Source organism: Tigriopus californicus, chromosome 6 (genome assembly GCF_007210705.1).
Source record: "Tigriopus californicus strain San Diego chromosome 6, Tcal_SD_v2.1, whole genome shotgun sequence".
Taxonomy (NCBI): Eukaryota; Metazoa; Arthropoda; class Copepoda; order Harpacticoida; family Harpacticidae; genus Tigriopus; species Tigriopus californicus.
Window position 1 is genome coordinate 5,408,186 of NC_081445.1, and position 22,720 is coordinate 5,430,905.

The 22,720-nt window shown below is 39.6% G+C and overlaps 1 protein-coding gene across 2 annotated transcripts; it reads right to left on the reverse strand.

Annotated features, from left to right (window-relative positions):
• Positions 1 to 4,500: 4,500 nt before the first annotated feature.
• Positions 4,501 to 19,089, reverse strand: LOC131882660 (uncharacterized). Of its 2 annotated transcripts, none has more exons than XM_059229885.1 (4): positions 18,242 to 19,089; positions 16,410 to 16,582; positions 16,180 to 16,282; positions 4,501 to 5,798 (listed from the first exon to the last, which is right to left on the reverse strand). In XM_059229885.1, the coding sequence occupies exons 2-4, from the start codon at positions 16,548 to 16,550 to the stop codon at positions 5,683 to 5,685; spliced, it is 360 nt and encodes a 119-aa protein (XP_059085868.1). In that variant the 5' UTR covers positions 16,551 to 16,582; positions 18,242 to 19,089; the 3' UTR covers positions 4,501 to 5,682. The 2 variants fall into 2 exon arrangements, with proteins under 2 accessions (XP_059085868.1, XP_059085866.1); XM_059229883.1 differs by having other exon boundaries at positions 4,502 to 5,798; positions 16,410 to 16,588.
• Between the last annotated feature and the right edge of the window lie 3,631 nt (positions 19,090 to 22,720).

Here is a 22,720-nt window from a genome sequence, read left to right on the forward strand (position 1 = left end):
TAGACTTGGCACCACCGTCCATTTTTGCATTCATGCTTTGCGAAGGTCAAATACAACATCATTTGTCCGAAAGTATTGGTTTTAAAGTGCCGAAGAATTTTTGAAATCGAAAGACCTTGAGAAAAATGTGCCTCTTTAGCCAAAACATTTTATTTTTCAAAAGTTGAGAAAATGCGAAAAAATGTTAAAACTACAAAGAAGTTGTCAAAATTTGCAAAAGAAACGTGTAAATACGCAAAAAGAAGTTGTAATAATGCAAAAGGAATTGTTACAAAGGCGAAAAGGTCGTTTTTAGCCCCTTTTAGCCTTTTTACTGCATTTTTATATATTACAAAACTTAAGCGCCCAACTATATTTATTAGGCTATTTATTCATTGAGTGTTTTTTTGCAATGTTCAACAATTTAACACGTTTTCAATTGATACAGATGTCGTGACAAACAATTGACTTTCTTCCAGAGCCCTATTGTTTTGATGCTCAAGGTGTTTTTGTTCCCAAAATTATTTGTGGTTGGATCAAACCCGTGACGGCAGATGTAGTATATCTTCAAGCTTTCTTTTTGGCAGACCCTCCCAAACCGAAAAAAAGGGAATCGAATATGATGTATTCAGTTCGTTGATAAACCAAATATTGTTTAGAGTTTAAGTGGCAGCGACTAGGCCAATCATAATCTTTCATTTTGATTAAGCTCTATGCAAAGGTTAGTAAAATAATTGAAAACCTGTTGCATGACACTCTGAATCCCTTATTATTCATAAAACAAAACCCAAACCCAAAAATTTGCTAAAAGGTTCTGACTGGGGAAAACAAGGCAAAATAGTAAGTTTTTCCTGGTATTAGTTGTTTTTCAAGATCTAGTGATTACTGATCACCAAGGTCTATAGGAAGATTACTGGATCCATTGAAAAAGCAGAAGGGGCAAATCCCTCGTTTTGTTTTATTTGTTTCGGAGTCATAAGGCACCTCGGTTGTCCTTAATATTTTATTACAGGTATATTTGCGCTTCGTCGTTAATTCTCAAATCCCTGCGAATAGCCTCAGGTTCGCTCTTTTAAGCTGGCAAAGGATCAACTCAGGCTGTAATTTAGACACCTTAAAAAGCTCGGTCTTTTGCAAGCCCAAGATTGATCCAAGGGTTACGAAATGCAACGTAGGTGCCCTACCAATGGGCTACGGCGGTTACCCTAACTGCTTGGGCTTGTTTTAAAGCAAAAATAATATGGATCTCTTTGCACAAGGAGTTGTGTTCCTAGTCAAGCAAATCCCTTCGAAAAAGCCAAAAGAAGATTTAAAGTTTGAAGACTATTTGTTAGATGCCCGTCAAGCCAAAATAAATGGTGTTGAACTACTTGTTATTTTCCAACCAAGTCAAAATTCTTTAATTATGCTACTTGATCAAATATACTATGCTCTTATAAAAGGGGTTCCTGAGTTGCCTCCCAACCCAGGTTTTAAGGTCAATTCAAGTGACAGTAGAGGCTTAACGTGCGTTTTGGAAACACTTCAAAGCCCTGGAAAATCCAGTTTGTAAAAACAGTGATTTCCCCATCTCTTCTTTCTCGGGCTCCTTCTTTGTTCATTTGCTGCCCTCAAATATTCGTAGGGCGTATGTAGGCGTTGATCCAAGGCATCTTCTAAGTCAGTTTTTGTACCTTGATTTGCAGGGGATTCCATTCCCAGAAGCGGTAAGGAAGTCCGGAGAAATGAAACGAAATTCCTCAAAGCACTCCTTCGACAAAGATCTCGAAGCACTTGCAATAACCCGTTGCCCCGAAGACGTCCTTCATGAGGCAAATACTTTGCCAGGCAGTACCAAAATAGCAACAATGACCTCTGGCAAAATCTAACCCGAAAGAGTCCAGGTTAACTTCATGAAGACGATCGGGCAAGAGAATTAATATTAAAGTAAGATTTGTGCTGACAATAATATTTCATCCCTGGAAGGCACAAGAGTTGCTGCTATGCTCTACGGTATTACAAGATAATGATATGAAAAAGGGAGAGAAAATATGCTTGATTTTTTTCTTTCCAAACCCTTTTTGGATTAAGTGGACTTATTGGAGGTTCTTTTGCCTCAAACTGAAGTCACGCTACTACTTATTGGCATTAATGCATCCCACAAAGGGTATGGATAAAAAATGTGAGAGTCTTAGCTCTGCCGATGTCTACTCCTCTTGTTTATGGTCTGTTTATAACAGTTTAGGAAATATGAGATCTTGGTCGCAACCATACTGTGCCATATTATTGGGCCATCATAGAAATTTTGGTTGTGCGTCAAAGCACTCGATAGCAAACTTTAAGAGTACTCTTATAAATGTAATTTCAATCACAAGTTCTAACATACACATCATAATCGAATGTGAAAGAAAAAAAAGAGAGAAAAAAATCTGGTATCAACGTTGAATGAGTTTGAATTTCTCCTAGTGGCTTGGCACCCCTAAAAAAAGATCTTTGCCAGCATGACGCAAATGTTTGTGACAAATTATTTTGGCTTTAGGTCTTCTGATACGAAACCCTACTTCTTTGAATTGGACTCACACTCAAACATAAGCTAAGAATTGCTAAAGAATGAGTTTCGAATTAAATCAAAAGTTTTGCTAATAATGGAGAAACAAGTCTGTCCAACATCTCATTTTTGGACAACCTTATTAGTCACAGAATGGGGCACCATGACTGAGTCAATCAGTATGCGAGACCCAAGAAGGGCAGTCTATTCAGAGCAAAGGACCGGAGAGGTAACTTTGTTTTTTTTATAAAGCATCTTCAGCTCAACTCATATCCAAGGTCAAGATCCGTAACGTTGCACCTCCCTATCTGTCGATTTTTAACATTTTCTCAATCACATGTTTAGTTTAAATGCATGCTTAAGTGCATACTTTGATCAGTTTTTATGCATATTATACGGTTTAAAACGGATCCATGAAATGCATAATTAGGCCGGCTTTGGTAATGACCCAAAAAGCCCAAAAGCACCCATTACTTATACCTATTTTAAAAAGGAGCAAATTTCCAAAAGCCTTCAAATTTTTCATTCAGTAGCACCCTTGGAAGTCAAATATAGCAAAATGATGAGTACTGCTTTGGCACATTTTCTAGAAAAAACACTTGAAAGTAATTGATCAATTATGAAATCAAGCTTAGTATATAAGCCATTTGAATTATAGAGGAAATTACGGGATATTGAAAGAACAATCTATTGTTGCACCCTGACTTTTGGCAATTTTGAGGAGGGAAAGTTTAGACAAGCATCACAGTCAATCTGAACCGGGTATAGGCTGAATTTGTCATTGATTTCGTTTGCTGGCTTGATGAAGCAAACTGTACTCTGATATTGAGCTAAGATATTTTTAAAGTAACAAAACTGGACCAAAAATTGCATGTTTTTAGTTATATAGCAAAATTCGCACGACAGTTGAAAATTCAATTATATCACAGTGCAAGTTGGTTGTAATGTTTGTATAAATTGGCCTCCCTCAAAATACCCAAAATCACTGCATTTCACATGGCTTTTTGGTGTAATATTTCTGTGTGTTTGTGGTCCATTTAAATTCCAAAAATGGCACAATATAAACTCATTCAACAGACAACCATGTGCCCCCATTTACTTTTTCACTTAGAAATGCCTACTTGCTTCAAAATTCACCTACTGAGCTCGTAATGAGATAAGCAAGTCTGGAAAAGTCGTGTAAAGATTGTTTCTACGACAGACCATGGTCACAGAAGTAAGTTTAATTCATTCAACGATTAGGTTCTTCGGAACACCTGATGCCAAAAGACTAACAGGCCACCTACCCTACTAGGCTGGCTAGGTCTTAGCTGGTTGATTTAAGCACCCATGTATACTCATTGATGGGGTGTCTGCATATGTTGTATGATCACGTTTTTTGCATGACCTATTTCATCTCATAATAAATGCTGACGAACCAGTGATTGTTGAGCCAGCGAGAAATAAAGACATATAAAGATGATACGAGTTTCATTCATATCAATAAGTAAATGTGAACGAACATCACGATCTTAACAGATACTTGTAGATCCTTATAAACATCATCGTTAGGACAATAAGAGATGATCAGATAGTGTGCCAGATGTTATTTTTGGGTGCCTTCTTTGTTGATCTAGGCTTGTGTTTATTATTTATAAGTTATGTATCATATTGAATGATTTTATCAGCGTATGTCGATTCTCAATAAGGTATTGTTACATGACTCACGGATCAGGCACAATTTAGTGCTAGCTTGATTAAAAGTGCTCAGATAAAAGAACATTCAAATCCAAACAAAGAAAATATGATCTCTTCATTCCCGTCGTACTTGACCTTAGATTGATGCTTGTTCTGAGAAATAATAATTACTAGCAAATCTCATCCAGCTCAAAAAGCGGAAAGCTGCTGACTAAGGCATATGAGTGACCAGGGATATGAGTATGATTGTAGTTTTGTGGACCTTTCTTTGCTCGCTGTTGGAGAGGTACTTATACTTTTAGGCTTAGCCTCATGTTCGTAATCTTGGTATTAATGAGACGAAGCAAAATGCGTCTCTCAAAGGCTCTAACGGATTCATTGCATTTCCAGACTGGTCTTCGAGGTTGCGTTTAAAGAGAAAATTATATTTCGAGAAGGAGCGCGGGAGAAAAAGGATGGGAATCTGCAGATCAACAAGTATAACTAATATAATAAGAACACAAAGAAGCTTCAGAGGTCTTATAGTACCTATATTCTTAAACTTTCACTATAGATGACACCCTCACAAAGGCTAATTTCAAAACAGCTTTAAAGTTGACTATGACAATCACAATGCCAACATGAAAGAGACATTTGCGAAACAGTTTGGAACTCAGGATAGTCTGCTTCATTTTACTCGCTTTGAATAAATTTATAAAATCTAGCAAGAATCATTAATGAGGGTGTTATTTTTTCTGGTCTGAACTTTTACCATACGTGGCTTGTTTTAACTTTCTAGTTTAACACAATTTTGAACCTGTTTATAAAAAGTTACACATGCACTTGCCTGTTGCAAATTTCTTATGTGTTTAGTTTATATACCTATTTAAAAATATGTTTATGAAAAAGAGAATTCTTTTTAAGCCGGATTTCAATGATTAGATGGGAAAATTATCATTATCACAAGTGATTATCTTCGTATGTTTGGAGATCAATATATCTTTATATCACTTGCTTAAAATGAGAATTTCACTTATAAAAGAACGGGGAGCGGGACAAAACAAAGATAATTGAACAACATAGTTAAAATCAATCATTTCCAGGACATTCTTTGAAAGTGATTTCAAAATGCTTTTGAACGCATTATGATTGAAAATCAATGGTTGTATTGATTTTCGCATCTTTGGTAATTTTCTGTTAAGGAACCAATATTCTGGTGCTAAGATGTTTGGCGTAATTTTTATTCATAGTGGGAAACAGGAAACAGTCCTAAAAGATTTTGTAAGCGATGGAGGGGTAGCATCACATTAATTTTTGTTATATGTAATCCCGACTAACATATAAAACAATAACTTTGTCTCTTCCTTAAAACTTGATGTGTTTGCAATCTTTAAAAGCGAACCAGGGCCTTAGATTAGCGAATAAAAACATTCAATAAATATTCTCAAACGTATTGATTGGAGTATATGGTCGGAAGACTGGCAATTGGATATTTGTATTTGTAGCGGGTCATTTGATATTCATGGAACATCCCAGAGTAGAACCCACAGGTAGAAGACCAACGCTCCCATGGCCAGGAATCCCACTGCCAAGATAGCCAAACCCGACACAAGACTGTTCATGGCTTTTTGATGTTCTGAAAAGAAAGCATTGCATGTCATTGTCGGTTTTACCGTGCTTCACCAAAAATATTTTAGCATTAGTATATCAAAGATAATTGCGTCCTAATAAGGTACCTTATTTGGAATGTCACTGGGCCTAAAGAAAACGGGAAGAGGCACGGTAGATTGCTAAGTAAACTACTAGTGCCGTGCCTTGAACACAATTTCTTTTCCGGAATGATGTGACCCAGGTCACTAATTATGCATAAGATTTTAATAGAACTATCCAAAGACAATGCAAACGGATTATAATCCAATAAAAAGAAATCGGCCAAATCGGCCCCCCATTTGGTAAAGGCTTAGTGACAAAGCACCCTCTGAAGTGCTAAACGTAAAACATTTTTCATGCAGCGTAAGGAGGCTATGACGTTCAAATTTATTCCAAATAATAAACTTCAAAAAAAATAAACGGACTTCAAAGCTCGAAATTTGGTAACACTTTTTTGGTAGATAAGAATCTAACTAGTGCACAAGAAAATTCATTTGGTTCACCGGTATAAAAGTTACGTTTCCCCCTCCAAACCATCTCCATCAAGTAGTCACGTCGTCTTTGGTTCTAGCAAGTCCGGTTTATATGTGTGATGAGAATACTGCAAAAAGTAGCCTTTTTCGCTAGAATAGTTCTTATTGAAGTTAGAAAAAATGCAAAAAAGTTGAGGAAATAGAAAAAAGGGGGCCAATATGCATAAAACAAATTGTTTATATGCAAAAAAAAGGTTGGTAAATTGGCAATTGGTCGTTTTTAGCCCCTATTAGCTTCTTTGCTGCATTTTTTTCTGTTACAAAATGTTAGGTACTCAAGTGCATTTCGTGGTTATACATTGAGCGTTTTTATTGTGTTTACAAGAAATTGAAATTTCTTTCCTAAAATGCTTGACATTGGGACATTTTTTCAATTGATACTGATTGATTTGATTGATTCAATTGATTCTCTTTTGGGGCATATTGATTTTGCTGAGGGCTCGTTCTTCCCAAAATGATCTTGGTTTTTTTGAAGAACCAAACCCACCCACGATGGGAGGTAGAGCTCAGCTACAGCTCCCTTTTTTGTTGGCTTTCCCAAACAGGAAACATGGAGTTGAATTTGATATCCGAATTCGTTGGTGGACCAATTACTGTATGTACTATACAGTTTGGGAGCTAAGAAGTAGACATATCGTAATTTTTCTCTTAATAGCATCGGGGATTGCATACCTTGCACTGGTTAGTAAAACCCATGAAAACACAAAGCAAACCAAACGATGAAATTGCAAAAAAAACTTCTGGATGTTGCACAAAAGTAAAATTAGGAGAGTCCCCAACAAGGGAAAACAATTTAAGATTGTAAGATGATCAGCATAGCAAGAGATACTGACATTACTGCTACCAAGCTTCTGAAGCGGAGCAATGAAGATAATGACAAGGGGAGGACCCAATATGGAACCCTGAGGAACACCCTACTTGACATCATGCATGTCACAAAGGTATCCCTCAGCCTTAGCCAATTGCTTCCTACCATAAATGAAAATTATTAACCAATTGAGAACCTTGCCTTGGATCCCAATCTCATGGAGCCTGTTAACTAAAAGGCCATGATCTACGTGGTCAAAGGCCTTGGCAAAGTCGAGATAAACTACATCGACTGATTCATGGCTCTCTAGTCCCTCAATAACCTGTTCTATATGTTCAATCAGTTGGGTAACCGTGTGATTGAAAGTTTTATAAGTGATTCTAAAGCTTAGAAGATAAAAAATCGACATAATACGACCTTTCATTTGCTGGTACTGGGGATTAGATTTTTTGCAGCGGTTAAAAAAAACCATGAGCAATCAAACCCAAAATAATCAGCCATTTTAGAGCAAAATATATTATTTTGGTAATTTATCATTTTTTTAATTCTGGGTCCATGATGGGGATAAAAATCGTGTAATAATCGAATAAAGGTTTTTTTTTCAACAAACCTTTTTGACATAGAAGTACAGATAGGTAGCAAATATACCAACCGCCCAGGATACCAATCCCAGGATTGCATCTTGGCATTGAATTTTGAAGATCCATCTTATTCATCCATTTACACTAGAGGCGATTCAATCTTGTTGCCGAAAACAGCTAATCTACTCAATCAAGTATTGGATCTATGTTCTTTGTTCAAGCACTCTATTCACATTTTCGGTATCTATGTTTGAGGAAGGAATTAGAAAAAACTAATTAGTAGATCTTGTTGTCCAATGTCCATTGGCAACTGCAAAGGGAAAGTAGTAACGAACATCATGATATCAATGATTTGACTTTGGAAAACACCCTGGTTTCATCAAGGCCACTTTATAAGTGAGCACAGCTCTCTCCAAGAACATGTTATTGAAGATTGACTTTGCTTAGACACCTTGATTTGTGGTCATGGTGTCTGGATTGATCCTCCTCAAATCCCCAGAATTGAGAGGTGTTGGATTATCAAGAACTTCAGATCAAAGTAATGGCCCGTCTTCGTAAGCATTCTTTTCGCCCAAGACACTTCGAGAGAAGAGAACTGTTGATCGGAGACAATGGACTTGAGGTTAATCCGGGCCTTCATTTAAATCCACCTACTCCTCGACCTCAACCCTAGACACATCATACCATCCATGCCAGTATTTTCAAATAAGATCAAAGAGTCCAGTTGCAGAAGTTATATCTATGTTATCGCAATCCATTTGTATGATCAATTATGTTCTCATTGTATCCTATAAATCCAATAAAGGTCTCTATCCAAATCAAAGGTCATTCAAAATGTTCTTTCAAACCAAACCAAACATCTGAGATAAATTAAAAATACTCATTGTACCTTGTAGTCTTTTATTGCTTAAATTATATAAAATTGAATGAATTACCGCAGACAGAGATGCGTACCGTGAGAATCTGGAGACAGCAGTGATGGTAGGTTGGACATCTTCAAGGACAAGGTTCTGAAGGGAGATGGTCCTATGGACCCTTGTTATGAATGAAGATGACTTCAACTGACTATCCATTTTGGTGGGACAAAAAAGGAATGGAGGGCGGTACTGATGTGTTTTTGGCACGTTTCTTGGAGAGCTAGACTTAGGTCTAGACAAATGAAAGCTAGAAAGGCGACATCCCACATGTTGAAGTAGCTTTGCTCTTCACCTTCTTAAAGGCCACGCCCACCTCGGGTTCCGCCCAGGGCTGCAAAAGGGGATGGTAGTTTTCTGGACATCCCTGTAACTTTCTGCACTACAATTTCTCGTGCTTATGAAAAACGACTGCCTCTGGGACAATACCGATTAAGACATCAAAGTTCTGGACTTCCAATCAATAGTAGTGGTATGACTCTGCGCTCCTCAGAGGTTTTGGGCTCTTTTGGAGTGTTTCACTCCTTAGATCTTGATCATATGATGCATAAGCTTGGACCCTCCTCTCTTCTGAAAAGGACGCTCTTTAAATGCGGGCGACTTGTCTTTGTTCAATGCAGCTTGGTGGTTTACATTCCAAGATGACACCAAAATGAATTTATCAGCCGATGAAGGCAAGCGATTCATTTTCTTCACGCTATGCCACGTCTCGACGGGTTTAGACATTCTATGGTCTGTGGTCTATCATCCGTGGTCGGTCCACTGGGAATGAAGTGCCGAAAAAAGGTGATTTTCCATCGCCAAAATTTTACCTATGTAAAGGTTTGGTGCTCGGTTTATTACAAAGGAGGATTTCAAGGACTTCACTAACTTTTTATCTGATTGCATTTTGCATGTGATGTCATTCTGTCACTATTGCTGTATTCTATTCCCGGATTAGGGCAGAGCTCATGGAGACATTTCAAAACATACAGTATTAGGTAATGATCGTACCTACGCTGACCACTATTTAATTCCAAGTATTGAAGTCGTTCCCAACAACTTAGGCAGTTCATCCCCTCAATACAGTAGATCTTGTAAAAGGTCTTGGCACATTTTTAATCTTATTCCAACCCCCAGCTATCATTGGTGCCCAAATTGGAAAAGCAGATTTTAGATGCGGTTGGACAATTGATTGGTAGAGTTTTCATTGTACATGCATGTATACAAACTAAAGCATCGTCATGAGAGAACTACACCCTTATCCCAAAGAGGGACCCATTTGTAAATTATGTCCAAGTCATTTTTTAGGTCTGTTTGGTTCCTAGAATTTCTAGCAAACACTGGCATAGGAAGATATTGAAGACTGGAGGGAGAACCCATGTAGTAATCGAATGAACAATACAAACAAGATGAGGCACATGAAAGTTCCTTGAGGTACTCTAAACACCACATGTCTAGTGCTGTCTAAGGAGCCATCAACTCGAACACCTTGAGTGCACTTGGTGAGGAAATCCCTGATCCAAGAGCACATATTTCCTCTAATACCTATTTTGTTAGAACAATTTAGTAGTAGAATATAAAATAATGAAGTATGAAAATTACAAAATCTAGATTCCAACAACAGTATTCAATGCCGACCAGAAGTTATCTTTTCGAAATAGATGCGCCATGAGTTCCAGTTCCGTTTACTGTTGATTTTGATTTTACGTAATATTGGTTTTGAAGAAACATTTTTGTGTCTTTTGGTGATCACATTTCTCTCTGCACTCTACTTCTCAACCATGTTCAATCATTCCCAGCAAGAACGCCACTTTGTCAGGTGTAATGCCAAATAAAACAAAACACAAACACTGAATATCAATAAAAAGGACAAATCAGCAGGCTGCAATGACTTCAATTATTGAATTGGCTTGCTAAATACATTGAAACCCAAAGGTCTTGGTAATGTAGGCTATATGGTTTCATTAACTCCTTAAACAGCAGTAGAAAAGTAAAATTGTGGGAACTGTTTAAATATAGCCGCCACGATAAGGGATTGGATGGATCTATAAAATGGTAGCGAAATCACTTCTTTAAAAAAACATTGCCAAGGTATTTAGTTCTCATGTAGGGATTGTAATATGTGAACTTCACTGGCACTTTTTTTGCAATTTGCTGCCACACTGAGCATGAGATTCATCCTCATAAAACAAAATGATTTCATTCCCAGATTGAATCCGGTTTCGGAATGGAAATGTGCCGAAGATTCAATACTCAAGATTGAATTCCATCCTCATACCGGATTCAATCCTGGTTTTCCATCCTAGTCTAAATGTACCCTTTGAAGGCAGCAAATTGATCAATGAAGGAGCCCGAGAATAAAGAGAGTTGAACTTTACTGTTTTAACAAGCCTGGTCACTAGAATTGACCCTAAATCCTGGGTTGGGACACAGCTCATGAATCCTTTTGAAAACGTACAGTATCAGATACCTTTCGTACCTTCTCTGAATACTGTGCAATCCCAACCTTTTTAACCTCTCCCAGTACGAGAGCTCTCTCTTATCCTCAATGTTCCCAGTAAAACATCTTTAGACTTCTTCGACCTTTTGCATACCTGCTGAACTTTTTGGAGCCCAAATGGGCGAGGCATATTCAAGATACGGCTGGACAATCGACTTGAACAGAGTTGGCATCGTGATATATCTCTAAACTTAAACGTGCGATACATCCAACCATATGTTTGAAAATCTTTCCCAACTTTCAACTGGATATGCTCATCGAACTTTTCATTATTTTGGAGGACTACACCTCAATCCTTCATGGATGAGACTTGCTGAATGCCCTTGCCTTCATCATCTAATAGTGGAGTGGCTAATGACGTCGACCCAAAAGGTGTTACTCGCAACAACCCAAGAGGTCCAGGACCTCTACCAGACACCCGGAGTTCTAACCATCCCTTTCAACTACCAATTTTGTATCATCAGCATAGGAAGAGATGCTGACTATACTACTACCAAGCTTCTGAAGCGGAGCAATGAAGATAATGACAAGGGGAGGACCCAAAATAGAGCCCTGAGGAACACCTGACTTGACATAATTTATGTCACTAAGGGACCCCTCAACCTTAGCTAATTGCTTCCTACCATAAATGAAACTTCTTAACCAATTGAGAACCTTGCCTTCGATCCCAATCTCATGGAGCCTGTTAACTAAAAGACCATGATCTACGTGGTCAAAGGCATTGTCAAAGTCGAGATAAACAACATCGACTGATTCACGTCTCTCTAGTCCATCAATAACCTGCTCTATATATTCAATCAGTTAGGTAACCGTGCTAAAATGTGCTTGGAACCCATGCTGTCTAGGAGGAAGGACTTGATGAAAATCAAAAAATTCAACAAGTTTGAACTTCTTGATGTTCTCAAACACCTTCGCAATATTCGAAGTGAGATAAATCGGCGTTTAGTTACTGTAGAGCAAGATGCAACGCATCAAGTACGAGAAAACAGGAGCAAGAACCAGTGAGCATTTCATTAGAAACTGAGATGTCACACCATCAGGGCCAGGAGAGCTCGGGGGTCTCAGGTCCCTGATGGCCTCTAAAGCACCTTGATCTGTGACTATAAGATCATCTAAACGCTCACCTTGACAAGCCTTGCCAGTCCCAACAAACTCATCAAAAGAGCAATGGGCTGTTGCTCCTAAAATCTTTGGAGTTGAAAGCACACCTAAGACCTGATCTCCAAGTATGTTGGTCATAGACTCTATATTGTCTATGGCTTCCCCATTGACCTCAAAACGCCCTACAGGGAGTTTCATCTCTCTCTTAGCGTTTGCATAAGAGAAAAATGCCTTCGGATTTGACCTCACCTCTTGAACAACTCTACTTTCCTTTTTCAACTGATCGGTCTCAATGGAGGCCTTCATTCTGCCTTGGATCAACTCCAACTTTCTTTGAAGGCGAGCCACAACCACTGGATTCAAATGCTCTGGAGCCTTTTTGCTAGTTTGAAACTCTTTTTGAACAAATTCTTCCTATAGTTCGGAATTTTAGACTGTCCCCCGCCTGTGGAACACATTCAGAGATTGCTAGAGTGGAACAGACGTCCTCAAAAACTAGGGCCATTTTGTCTAAGGCCGCATCTATGGACGATTCCTTTTCCAGCATTGAAACGAGGTCCAGTTCTTCAAATCTTTCTATAATCAACGGCCAATGTTCATCTTTGAACTTGAACTTAGCCAGACCGACCTTTTGGCAGGTGTTACTCTAAAGCACGCCGCCTTTTTAGTAATGGTCGACCCTATCTCGAGAACATGATCCGACAGATTATTAGGTATCACATGGACATATTGGATCAGATCAGGGTCATTGGAAAAAAAAACAAGTCAAGAGCGCTGTTCTCTCTAGTGGCTACACCAACATGCTGGGAGAAATTGGGCAAGATCGCAAACTCCTCCAGCTTTTCAAACGACTGAGATGTCGATTTCGAAATGGGAATATACCCATCAGGACTAGCCTCCCACTCTACAACGCTAGCCGGAAAATTGAAGTCCCCTACAAAGAAAACCTTTGAGCAAACTGGCTGGTCCAACTCATTTCCTATGAATTTGAGAGCTGACAAGAACGAGCTTACTGAACAAGAGGGGGGCCTTTATATTGTTACAATGGACAGATCAAGACCTTGGAGATGACAAACTAAGACCTCTACTTCTCCATTGGACATTTTTACATGACTAGTGTGCAAACATTTCTGACAAATAGACATACGCCCCCATGCAAAAAAATGAAATTTTCAGGGCGTACTCTATCACATCGAACTAAATTGAAACCAATCATGGCCAGCTCTTCATATAAGACTCCTGGTCGAAGTCAAGTTTCTGTCATGGAAATGAACGAGACCTGTCTATCTAAAGCTAGTTCCTCAAGAACCTTGATCTTTGTGCTATCCTTTTTGGAAATGAGACAATGCACATTCAGATAAAGCCCTTTCACGGGCTGATTGTCCTTCGATGGACTATTGGTATCAAATCCATATAATTATTTATACAAATTATGCAAAACTACACATTTTCGAGTTTTGCAGGACACCCTAAGAAAATAGTTGAAAATTCGATTGGATCACCTTACGAAATGGCTGTTATGTTAGTCAAGTTCTCTCTTTACAAAATGCCCAAAATCAGGGTTATGCACTACGTTTTGCCTTGTTTTTCCTCTATTTCACGTGCCTAGGAGTACCCGCCTGCATCAAGCAAGTCATCATCTGTTCCGTACTGAGAGGAAAATCATAATGGCAATTTACTTCTTCCCACATTATCAAAGTCAATAAAGACACGAGTGTAAACGAAAGAATGATTCCACTAACGCCAATAGATATATTTTTCTGAGCCAAACTCGATCACTTTTTCAAATTTCAGAGGCCAAAAGCTGGTGTCAAGTAGGGACCCATTGCAGCCTGTACCTTTCCAGGGATTGAGCCATCTACTACTTGTATTCAAGATGAAAAAGGTTTGATCTTGTGAAATATAATTGTTATTGGCAAAAAGATTTGTTTTCATCGCAATCAAACGACAAAAAATAAAACAAGCGACCAACCATTTGTCCCAAAAATAGGGGTATTTTTACTTTTAAACACTTTATTTTGATATTTTACGCTTACTTTCAAAAGAGAGTGCCACAAAAATGCCACCCAGTGAAAAGATGTCCCTTGCGAAAAGAAAGATAACTTAAAATAGTTGACAGCTGACACAAATTTGCATAAGGGAAAGGTGCCACTTCCAATTGAAGATGTTGTCACAGTAAGGGCGACTTTACACTAGGACTAAAAACGAAGATTGACTCCTTTTTGAGGATTGAAGTAAGACTAATACGAGGGGAAGTTTTTCGCAACATGAGTTTTTTTTTGTTCGTCTTGAGTACAGTGAAAGACTGGAGTCCTCTGCTGGACTCAAGTATTTTGCCTGACTCACCCCAGAACTATCCCTACTGCAATCCTCAAATCGGATTCAATCGTTGTGTAAAGCTGCCCTAAGATAGTTGGCATTTTGACCAAAAGCAACATTCAAGGAAACAATGCCGGAGAATCAGTTTTTAACCAACAAATCTTTAATTTGTCAGGTCTTCCTGTTTAGGGATGGAATGATAAAATGATTCGCTTACTTATGGCCTAGTCCACTCACTCACTGCCTTGAGCTTTTCACTACAATACGATCTTGCCACGCAATGCTTGTGGACTGATTGAAGCCTCCTAGCTCCGCTATGGTTGTCGATTAACAAACAACCTCAAAACATAGACTTGTTATCTCGGAACTGTCACAGCCTCAAAAAACAAGATCATCTTTTCTTTCTAGTATAATTGTTCCGCCAATGCAATTCTCATTCTTCTATGTAGAAGGAGAGGACGTCTATTTCAGGTCATCTAGGCCCACTTTTTTTGTCGGTTTGGACGCGTTGCCTTGTTTCGAAAAGTTGGCTGGGCAGAACTGTCCTGCCTCTGTTTTCAAAAGGTCCTTCTTAGATATATCATTTGTTCTGTTTACGATGCATTTTGATGGGCCTTACGCCACATAATAATTGGTTAATTTTTTGCCCGTTAGAGTCCACTTCATTGGTTTGATAGACTTAGACCAAGTTCTTTACAATCATAAGAAGGGAGGATCGGGCCGAATGTTCCGCATTGATTTCTTATGGATGTGAGATGTCTTCAATATTTTTTCTTTCTGCAGTGAAGCGGAAAATAGACAGCCGACCTGGCTGTATGAAGCAAAAGTGTAGACAAAGTGCTTCGCCAATCAACTTATTTGAGCAAGGTGCATTCTAATATTGAGACAGGAAAGCAATATGGTGTCAGATCCAAAGAAAAAAGTGAGTTTTTTTAAGCTTTTAAACACAACTAAACCTATTGTTGAAAATTTAATTTGATCACAACGCGTTTTGGCTGTCATGTTTTTCTACGCTCAGCAACTATAATATTTTTTTTCACTCTTTCCCCTTCACGTCATAAAAGCTCTAAAGTTAGTTCACGGCAACACAATGTTAACGACATGTCACAAGAAGTTTACAAAGCAATCTGATAGGGGGGGGGGGCTTTCTCCCTTATTTTGGGCCGCCTAATAAACCTGCAGTTAGGAGCAAGCCCCCTCTTTGGAAATGCTATCTTGGTGCTCCTTGAGAAGATTGGAGGATTCGTGGCTTGAAAATGAACTTCATCCCTTTGAACTGGAACCCATTCACCTCAAGTTGATACCTGAATCGTAAGAACCCTCATGATTGGTGTCCTCAAATGACTGTGAATAATCACTTGATTTTAGGGAAGTGTCTCGATTCTCGAGACCTGAGCACTTGAAAACCTTTTTTTCTATTGTCCTCATTCCCTGCGAAAACTTATCCCGAACCTGTCACAATTGGACTCGTACAAAATTTGCACGTGTCGCGATCGTTAAAGGAAGACGAAAAATGAGAAATGAATACCAATAGATTTCGGAACTTCAACATGATCAGTCCCCTGAAGACGAAGAGCGTTTTCCAGAGTGACTGGTTGTTCATGAATGTTTTAGGCACGGTGCTCTTACTGGACTTTTCTCGTTGCAATCTCAGTAGTTCGAGTTCCTCTCTTCTCCGGTTGGCCTCCATGTGGGCCTCATACATCTGACGTTGGGCCAAGGCCTTCATGTACTGGAAAGGAAACACAGGACCCGACGACGTTAGTGAGGAATTGAGTAGAATTCGGCCAATGGGGTAGGAGGCAAACACATCCGGCTGAGCTTGGCTTGGGGGAGCTGCTCACTTCGTGTACACATACCTTGTTATGAACCATGGGATCAAAACATGGATCAAAAGGTGGCAAGGTGTAAACACATTTATCACTCCCGATAATGGTTCGGAATTGGCCCTTTTCCCTCGCCCGCTTGTTCGCGGCCATCTGACTGATGATGGCAGCCATGATGAAAGAGGCATGGATCTCGAGTCAAAACCCTGAAACTTGAAGAGCCAATCGTCAAGAGTCGAGTATAACTTATCAAACCTGTGAAAGAGCAACCCTAGGGGTTTTGTCACGTTCGATGGAAAACGAGCGCATTGGTTTGACAAATCTACCTCGCCTTTTCTTTAAAATCGTGATTTTTGATCTCATGCTCGGTTGGAACTTCGTCACTCTTGGTTTTGGCGTCGATTTTGGATGATTGACAAGAAGATTTTCCGATTCAGATTACCTAGTGCATATTTAAGACAAATGATGCATCTCATTTGGAGTTGGTCATTGACGGTTTTACGGTTGTCACATCGAATTGATATTTCAAGAATTGATATCTTAATCACTTTGACGCCTCAAAATCACAAATTTAGAAAAAAATTGGTTCAAAATTCCGGTTAGTGAGCGACTAAATAGCTGAAATATATTTTAGGTATGATGCCAACAAGGAAGGCTGAATATTACGTGTTTGTTGAAAATCTACTCTACGATATCTTGCCAAGGAAATTTCTTCTCCCGAAACGACATAAATGGGTGAAATGAGAAACTCAAAGCTTCATTTTTTCCCATCTTTTTATGTCTTGTTTTAGCTAAAACTCATAACCGACATTTGAAAAATATCCATAACCACCCTTACTTTTATCTATTAACATTTGATATTTGACTCTCAGTGGAAAGCCAGATGTAAGGATAAGTAGTTCATGACGGGCATCCTACAATTTATTTCGTCTTACACGGGGCAAAATCCACTTTGGGGGATTGGAGAATACACTCTATGTAGAACATACAGAAGGGCACACTTTCGTTGATATCGACAAAACGCTGTTGGTTGTGGCTTGTGACTGGTCCGACCACCTCCGCCAATGCAAACTTTATCTTTGGCTTGTCATTTCATCGAGTCGTTGTTAGTTTAGCTGCCTTCCCAAACTCCCGACTCTTTCCATCTGCATCCATGTACTAGTATGTGCCTTCTCAAATTCTCAATCGGGGCGGTCCATGCAATTCGTTTTATGTGTCTTGAATTGGACGTCACGTCTCCAAAAAGTTTCCTCATCCCCGTTCAATCATACATTCAATCTCGGCCACTTCATATGGGGATGAAGAAACAGATGGAGACTGGGTTGGTCGGTTGGATAGTTGAACGGGCGGATGGATGGTGGATAAATGGATGGAAGAAGGATGGAGGAACTAACTTTCCCTCAAGGCAAAGTAAACAGATTTGATAATGTGAGATACAATGTCTCTTCAGTTCCATCTGTATGCCGGACATGTCTGTTATTAGTGACCTTTTACGTGCCTCTGTTTGCAAGCTTGTGCATTTCCCGGGGACCCGATAACATTCGGACGAGCAGACTTCTGATATCAAATAGTAAAATAATGAAAGCTCGACGTGGAAATGTTCCTGCCGTAGTTCTTCCCAAAACCGAACCAATCTCATTGACGTGAGCCAAAAAAACTGCATGAACCAGGACGGCTGGTTTCCTTGTTGTGCCATGGACCCAGGGGTAAATGTAATCTATCACAATTACCCTCCTCAAAGACTTGGTCTAGTTTTGTTGTGGCAAAATGAGCCCACGTTCTACGTTACGTAGACCCAAACATTAGACAGATCGCAATGGAAACAAATTCAAACGTCCATGGATCACTATGAATTAGTCACTCACGTTTTTGTGTTCTAATTCCGACTGGATTCCACCTTAATGACCAATTGGCCGGCAATTTATCGGCGTTGGGTCGAACAATCAATCTATCTATCATTAGCTTGTAGGTAGGCGCACAATCCCATTATAGTAGTACTAATCACTGCCTCCACCACAACTTTTAGCGTACAAGAATTATTAGGCCAACATCTACGATGAAGGTTCCACGTGGAAAGACGAAGCTTCATTGAATTTGGCACCCACTTGAATGAAGGATCGCTTAGCAAGCTAACTGAATGTGTGCTATGTGGAGAGACTATTCAGTCACTGACAGAGGACCGATTGCAAATTCTGGAAATCTGATGAGGTGATCCTCAAACAGCTCGATCGTGCCCAGAAGCGGGCGGCTCTTGGCTCCGGTTTCCCTCGCTCGCAAAGGTTTTTTGTTCGCTCAGTGTTCCTTCGCACAGTCTGGCTCGGTTCCCATCCAATGGAACAGGCATTAGCACAGGGTGTCAAACAATACCCAAACATAACTTGAACGGGGGAAATTTAAAGAGCCAATGGGGTTCCCTCAAATTTGAGGATGAATCTCGAGCCAAGACAAATAAGTTTCATCTGGTCGCGTTCCAATTGAAGTTGGTCGAGTGGGAACCTGGAATGTGACCCTGGACTGGTAAAGAAGGGATCTCGTGTTAAGAAGTGACTAAGCCTCGCCCGACCGAGGTTGCTGCTTGTTGTAGCAATGGAAGAAATACTCGGGAGGAAATAGTAGGAGCAGCAGTGACTGTAGGATATGGCCTCCTCCTGGTGGGACGGAGGACTTCCATACCATCTTGTGCACCCAGCACCGAGCACCCGACGACTGCTCTGATTGCAATTTAGCATTCGGCTCGGCACTTTCGGGACAATTGATAACGAATGTCCCTTGCTTTAGGGCATNGGGCGGCTCTTGGCTCCGGTTTCCCTCGCTCGCAAAGGTTTTTTGTTCGCTCAGTGTTCCTTCGCACAGTCTGGCTCGGTTCCCATCCAATGGAAGAAATACTCGGGAGGAAATAGTAGGAGCAGCAGTGACTGTAGGATATGGCCTCCTCCTGGTGGGAGGGAGGACTTCCATACCATCTTGTGCACCGAGCACCGAGCACCCGACGACTGCTCTGATTGCAATTTAGCATTCGGCTCGGCACTTTCGGGACAATTGATAACGAATGTCCCTTGCTTTAGGGCATATATTGCATGTTCAATTATTGACGCACAGGTTTGTTTTTCATTTTAGTTTTATGTAACAGGGATTTTTTGCCCAAGTAATCAAACGGTTTGTACTTACCCATTTCGGACAAAAGCAAAAAGTCCTTCAAATTAAAAATCAAGCAAGTTTTTGACAATCAGACATGGCACTATTAGTTATTCAACTTGTTTACTGAAAAAATATGGCTTTTAAGGTATAAAAGTTGTTGGAATTCTACTGAGCGATGAAATTTTCCAATCCCTCTGTATGTTCAATATAATTATGCTTATGTGTGTTTGAATTTTTCGAGGCATTAGGATTTGGTTAAAAGTGTGAGACTAGTTGAAACCACGAGGCTCAAGAACCCCTTATTTCAAGTAGTGTTTTCGACGATTTTTTATCCAGATATATTATGCTAATATTGTCAGTAAAATTTGATAGTGACGCTTGAGGACTTTCTAATAATCGTTGCTAACCACTCAAAATGACACTATGAATGACAAGCAAAAAAGACAATTGGGAAAATAGTTTTTTGATCAGAAGATGATAATATAAATGACAATTTGTCGTTCTTTAAAGACTAAAACTAATAATGAAGGAATTTAGCCTTTTAAAAACACACTTTTTACCAGAACTTAAGTGCCTAAATGGTAACTAACAAATAGAATTTCATTGAGACGCTTGTGCTAGATATGTATTAAAAAAATTAAATGGATTTTAACAAAATTTCAATTGGAAACGTTCCTAAGAATTCACATAACAGCTATTACTTAGGTTTTTTTTTAAAGCCAGCTGATAGGTTTTAACTTGATTAATATGCTAATCTGTGCAACTTTTAACGATGTATTTTTATAGAAGCTGGTGCTTTGGTTATTTAACAAAGAAAAGCGTAACTTGAAGCCATAGCATTGGAGCAAGGTCTTAGCAAGTGTTGTGGGTACCACCGTGTTCTTGAAAGGTCTTCTTCTTCTTTTTGAGACATGCTTAGATTTATAAGAATTCATATATCTAACTATTTCATTCGGTCCCTTAGTACTATTTTTGAATAACTGTTTCATAGAGGGCCACCTGACTGTGATCATGTTTATGAACATTGCCGCGACTGAAACTTGTTGTGGATTTGTTGAACGAAAAACACGCTTCTTTGGGTTGTTTTTCTACATGCCTGGCCTTTTTTGGTGAGTTATTATTACGTTTTAGAAATAATCAATTAATTAGCTATGCCCTATCTCGCTTGCTAAACCTTCATCCATCCTCCCATCCTACATAGATTGGAACCGAACTATGTACATTGAAGAAGGAAGGACCCTTTCCCCACGCAATGACAAATCAAAGCCACATCAAAGAAGTTCCTTCTAAGCAAACCCAAACCAGGCGAGCGAGAACATGCAATAAACAGAGGGGGGGAGAGGAGAAGTCTGGTGGTGTCTCCCAAGAAGACACCACCACAATCACGAAGAAACCAATGCACAATGTGGTCTAGCAACAGTTGACTTCAGCTTTGAACCAACGAGCAAATTTACACTCGAGCGACGGATCTTGGAGCAGGATGAGGTGATTGTCCGTCGCTAATGGACTACGTAACAAGGCGAGAGATGAGTCATGAAATGCTTTTACCTTTCCAGTTCCTAAAGGCCAAGAAGACGCCTGGGTCGATTCTTCGACGTGGAAGTGTCCAGATAGATTTTCGAGGACATTCTTTAACACCACTTTGAGTTGTACCTTTGGATCGAGGGGACGTCCAGGCGCAAGAGGCTCATCTCACTATCAAAAAAAAAAGTCACAACCTTTTCTTTGCACCTAATCTAAGAGATTCAAAGAGATAGCAAGTACTTTGGACAGAATGGACCGCTTAAATATCCATTTTAGTCCTTACCGCCTTCTGCATACTAAAGTGCTTCTTGAGAGCTTACAGTACATATTTTACTAGTGAGTTTCGTTCCAAGATTTGGGAACGTGGTGGGACGGACTCCTTGGATTCTACAGCCGAGCTTTTAAATTCTTTTTTACGAGGACAGGTTGAAACAAAGACGAGAGATCAGGATTTATTTGCCTGTCAACCGACAAAAGACACAACAGCTGTTTGGCTCCATCTTCGACAACCTTTCCCAGGATCGCGCCAGGATTGATCATTAGTTCCCAGACCATTCAAGAACAGTCGGTGTGTGAGAATCTAGATTCGGAAGAATACGAAAATTGGCAACAAAGGTAACTAATTCGTCAATCGGCCATAAAAGAGTTTCTCATGAGCCCGTCTGAAATATAGCGTGAAAAAGTTTTATAGACTCGAGTCTAGCATTCTACAGGATCAGAAAGACGAAACGCCTCTTCTGCCTATTGGCCGAGACTAGTCATATTTTTGTTTATGACGCACCATATTCCAAGGGGAGAAAGGTACTAAAAGAATCACTTATTGAGGCAATGGGCTCGATAATTCTTAACGCTATGTTTTGTCCTATCGAGTTTCAGTTCTGTCTGCAATGATTATCTTTTCAAGTGGTAAACATACCATCTCGCCAGGTTTTGTGTCCGCAGAAAATGTAGGCTTTGGCAACTTTTCAACCTCTCAGTAATCCCATTATCCAATTCTATGCATGTATTATGGTACTTTTGGCCTCTCTAAATGGCCAATTGGTCCGCTTCAAAAGCTCTGCCTAGCTCTCTCCCGCCCAAAACGAGTTCCTAGGGGCATAGTCCAGACTTTGAGTTGTGAAGTGCCACCCTGCCTAGCTTCGGTTGAACCAAAGTGGAAAGTCATACGGAATCTTCTTATTGCCACTGATCATTCTAAACCGGTTTGTGCTCAATTTCAGGGAACCCATGCATATGGTTCTTTGGACAATCGATTGATCGCTGGTAAAATGACATTGCTTTAACATTATCTGAAAAAGTCGCAAAAGTTGTCAGATGTACAGTAATTTAAGGCCCTAAGTCGATTCAGCTCATTGTTTTCAGGTCACCTCTCTTAATTCTATCTTTAACATTCCTACTTCATTGTACAAAGAATGGAGGACACCATAACTAAGATTCACATGACACAGATTCAGATGACACCATTAAAGTGTCAATAATTCTAATTATGTCGGTTTCACGTTCTCAACTCAACTCTCCTTCACCAATCATCTCAAATCATCAATAGTCAAAGCCAGGGCCAGGGTCGGATACATTTGCAATAAACTTCCTATCAAGAATCTTCCCCTTCCAATAGTTCTTCAACTCTTCCGGACCTACATCACCCCAATTTTTCTCTATGGCCTGCACCTCTGGCTCCCAAA

Coding starts and splice junctions, on each gene's coding strand:
- LOC131882660 (XM_059229885.1), bottom strand. CDS start 16,550: ATGGCTGCCATCATCAGTCAGATGGCCGCGAACAAGCGGGCGAGGGAA. Junction 16,283..16,409: donor ATCCCATGGTTCATAACAAG/GTATGTGTACAC, acceptor TTTCCTTTCCAG/TACATGAAGGCCTTGGCCCA. Junction 5,799..16,179: donor ATTGCAACGAGAAAAGTCCA/GTAAGAGCACCG, acceptor CTTTCTTTTCAG/AACATCAAAAAGCCATGAAC.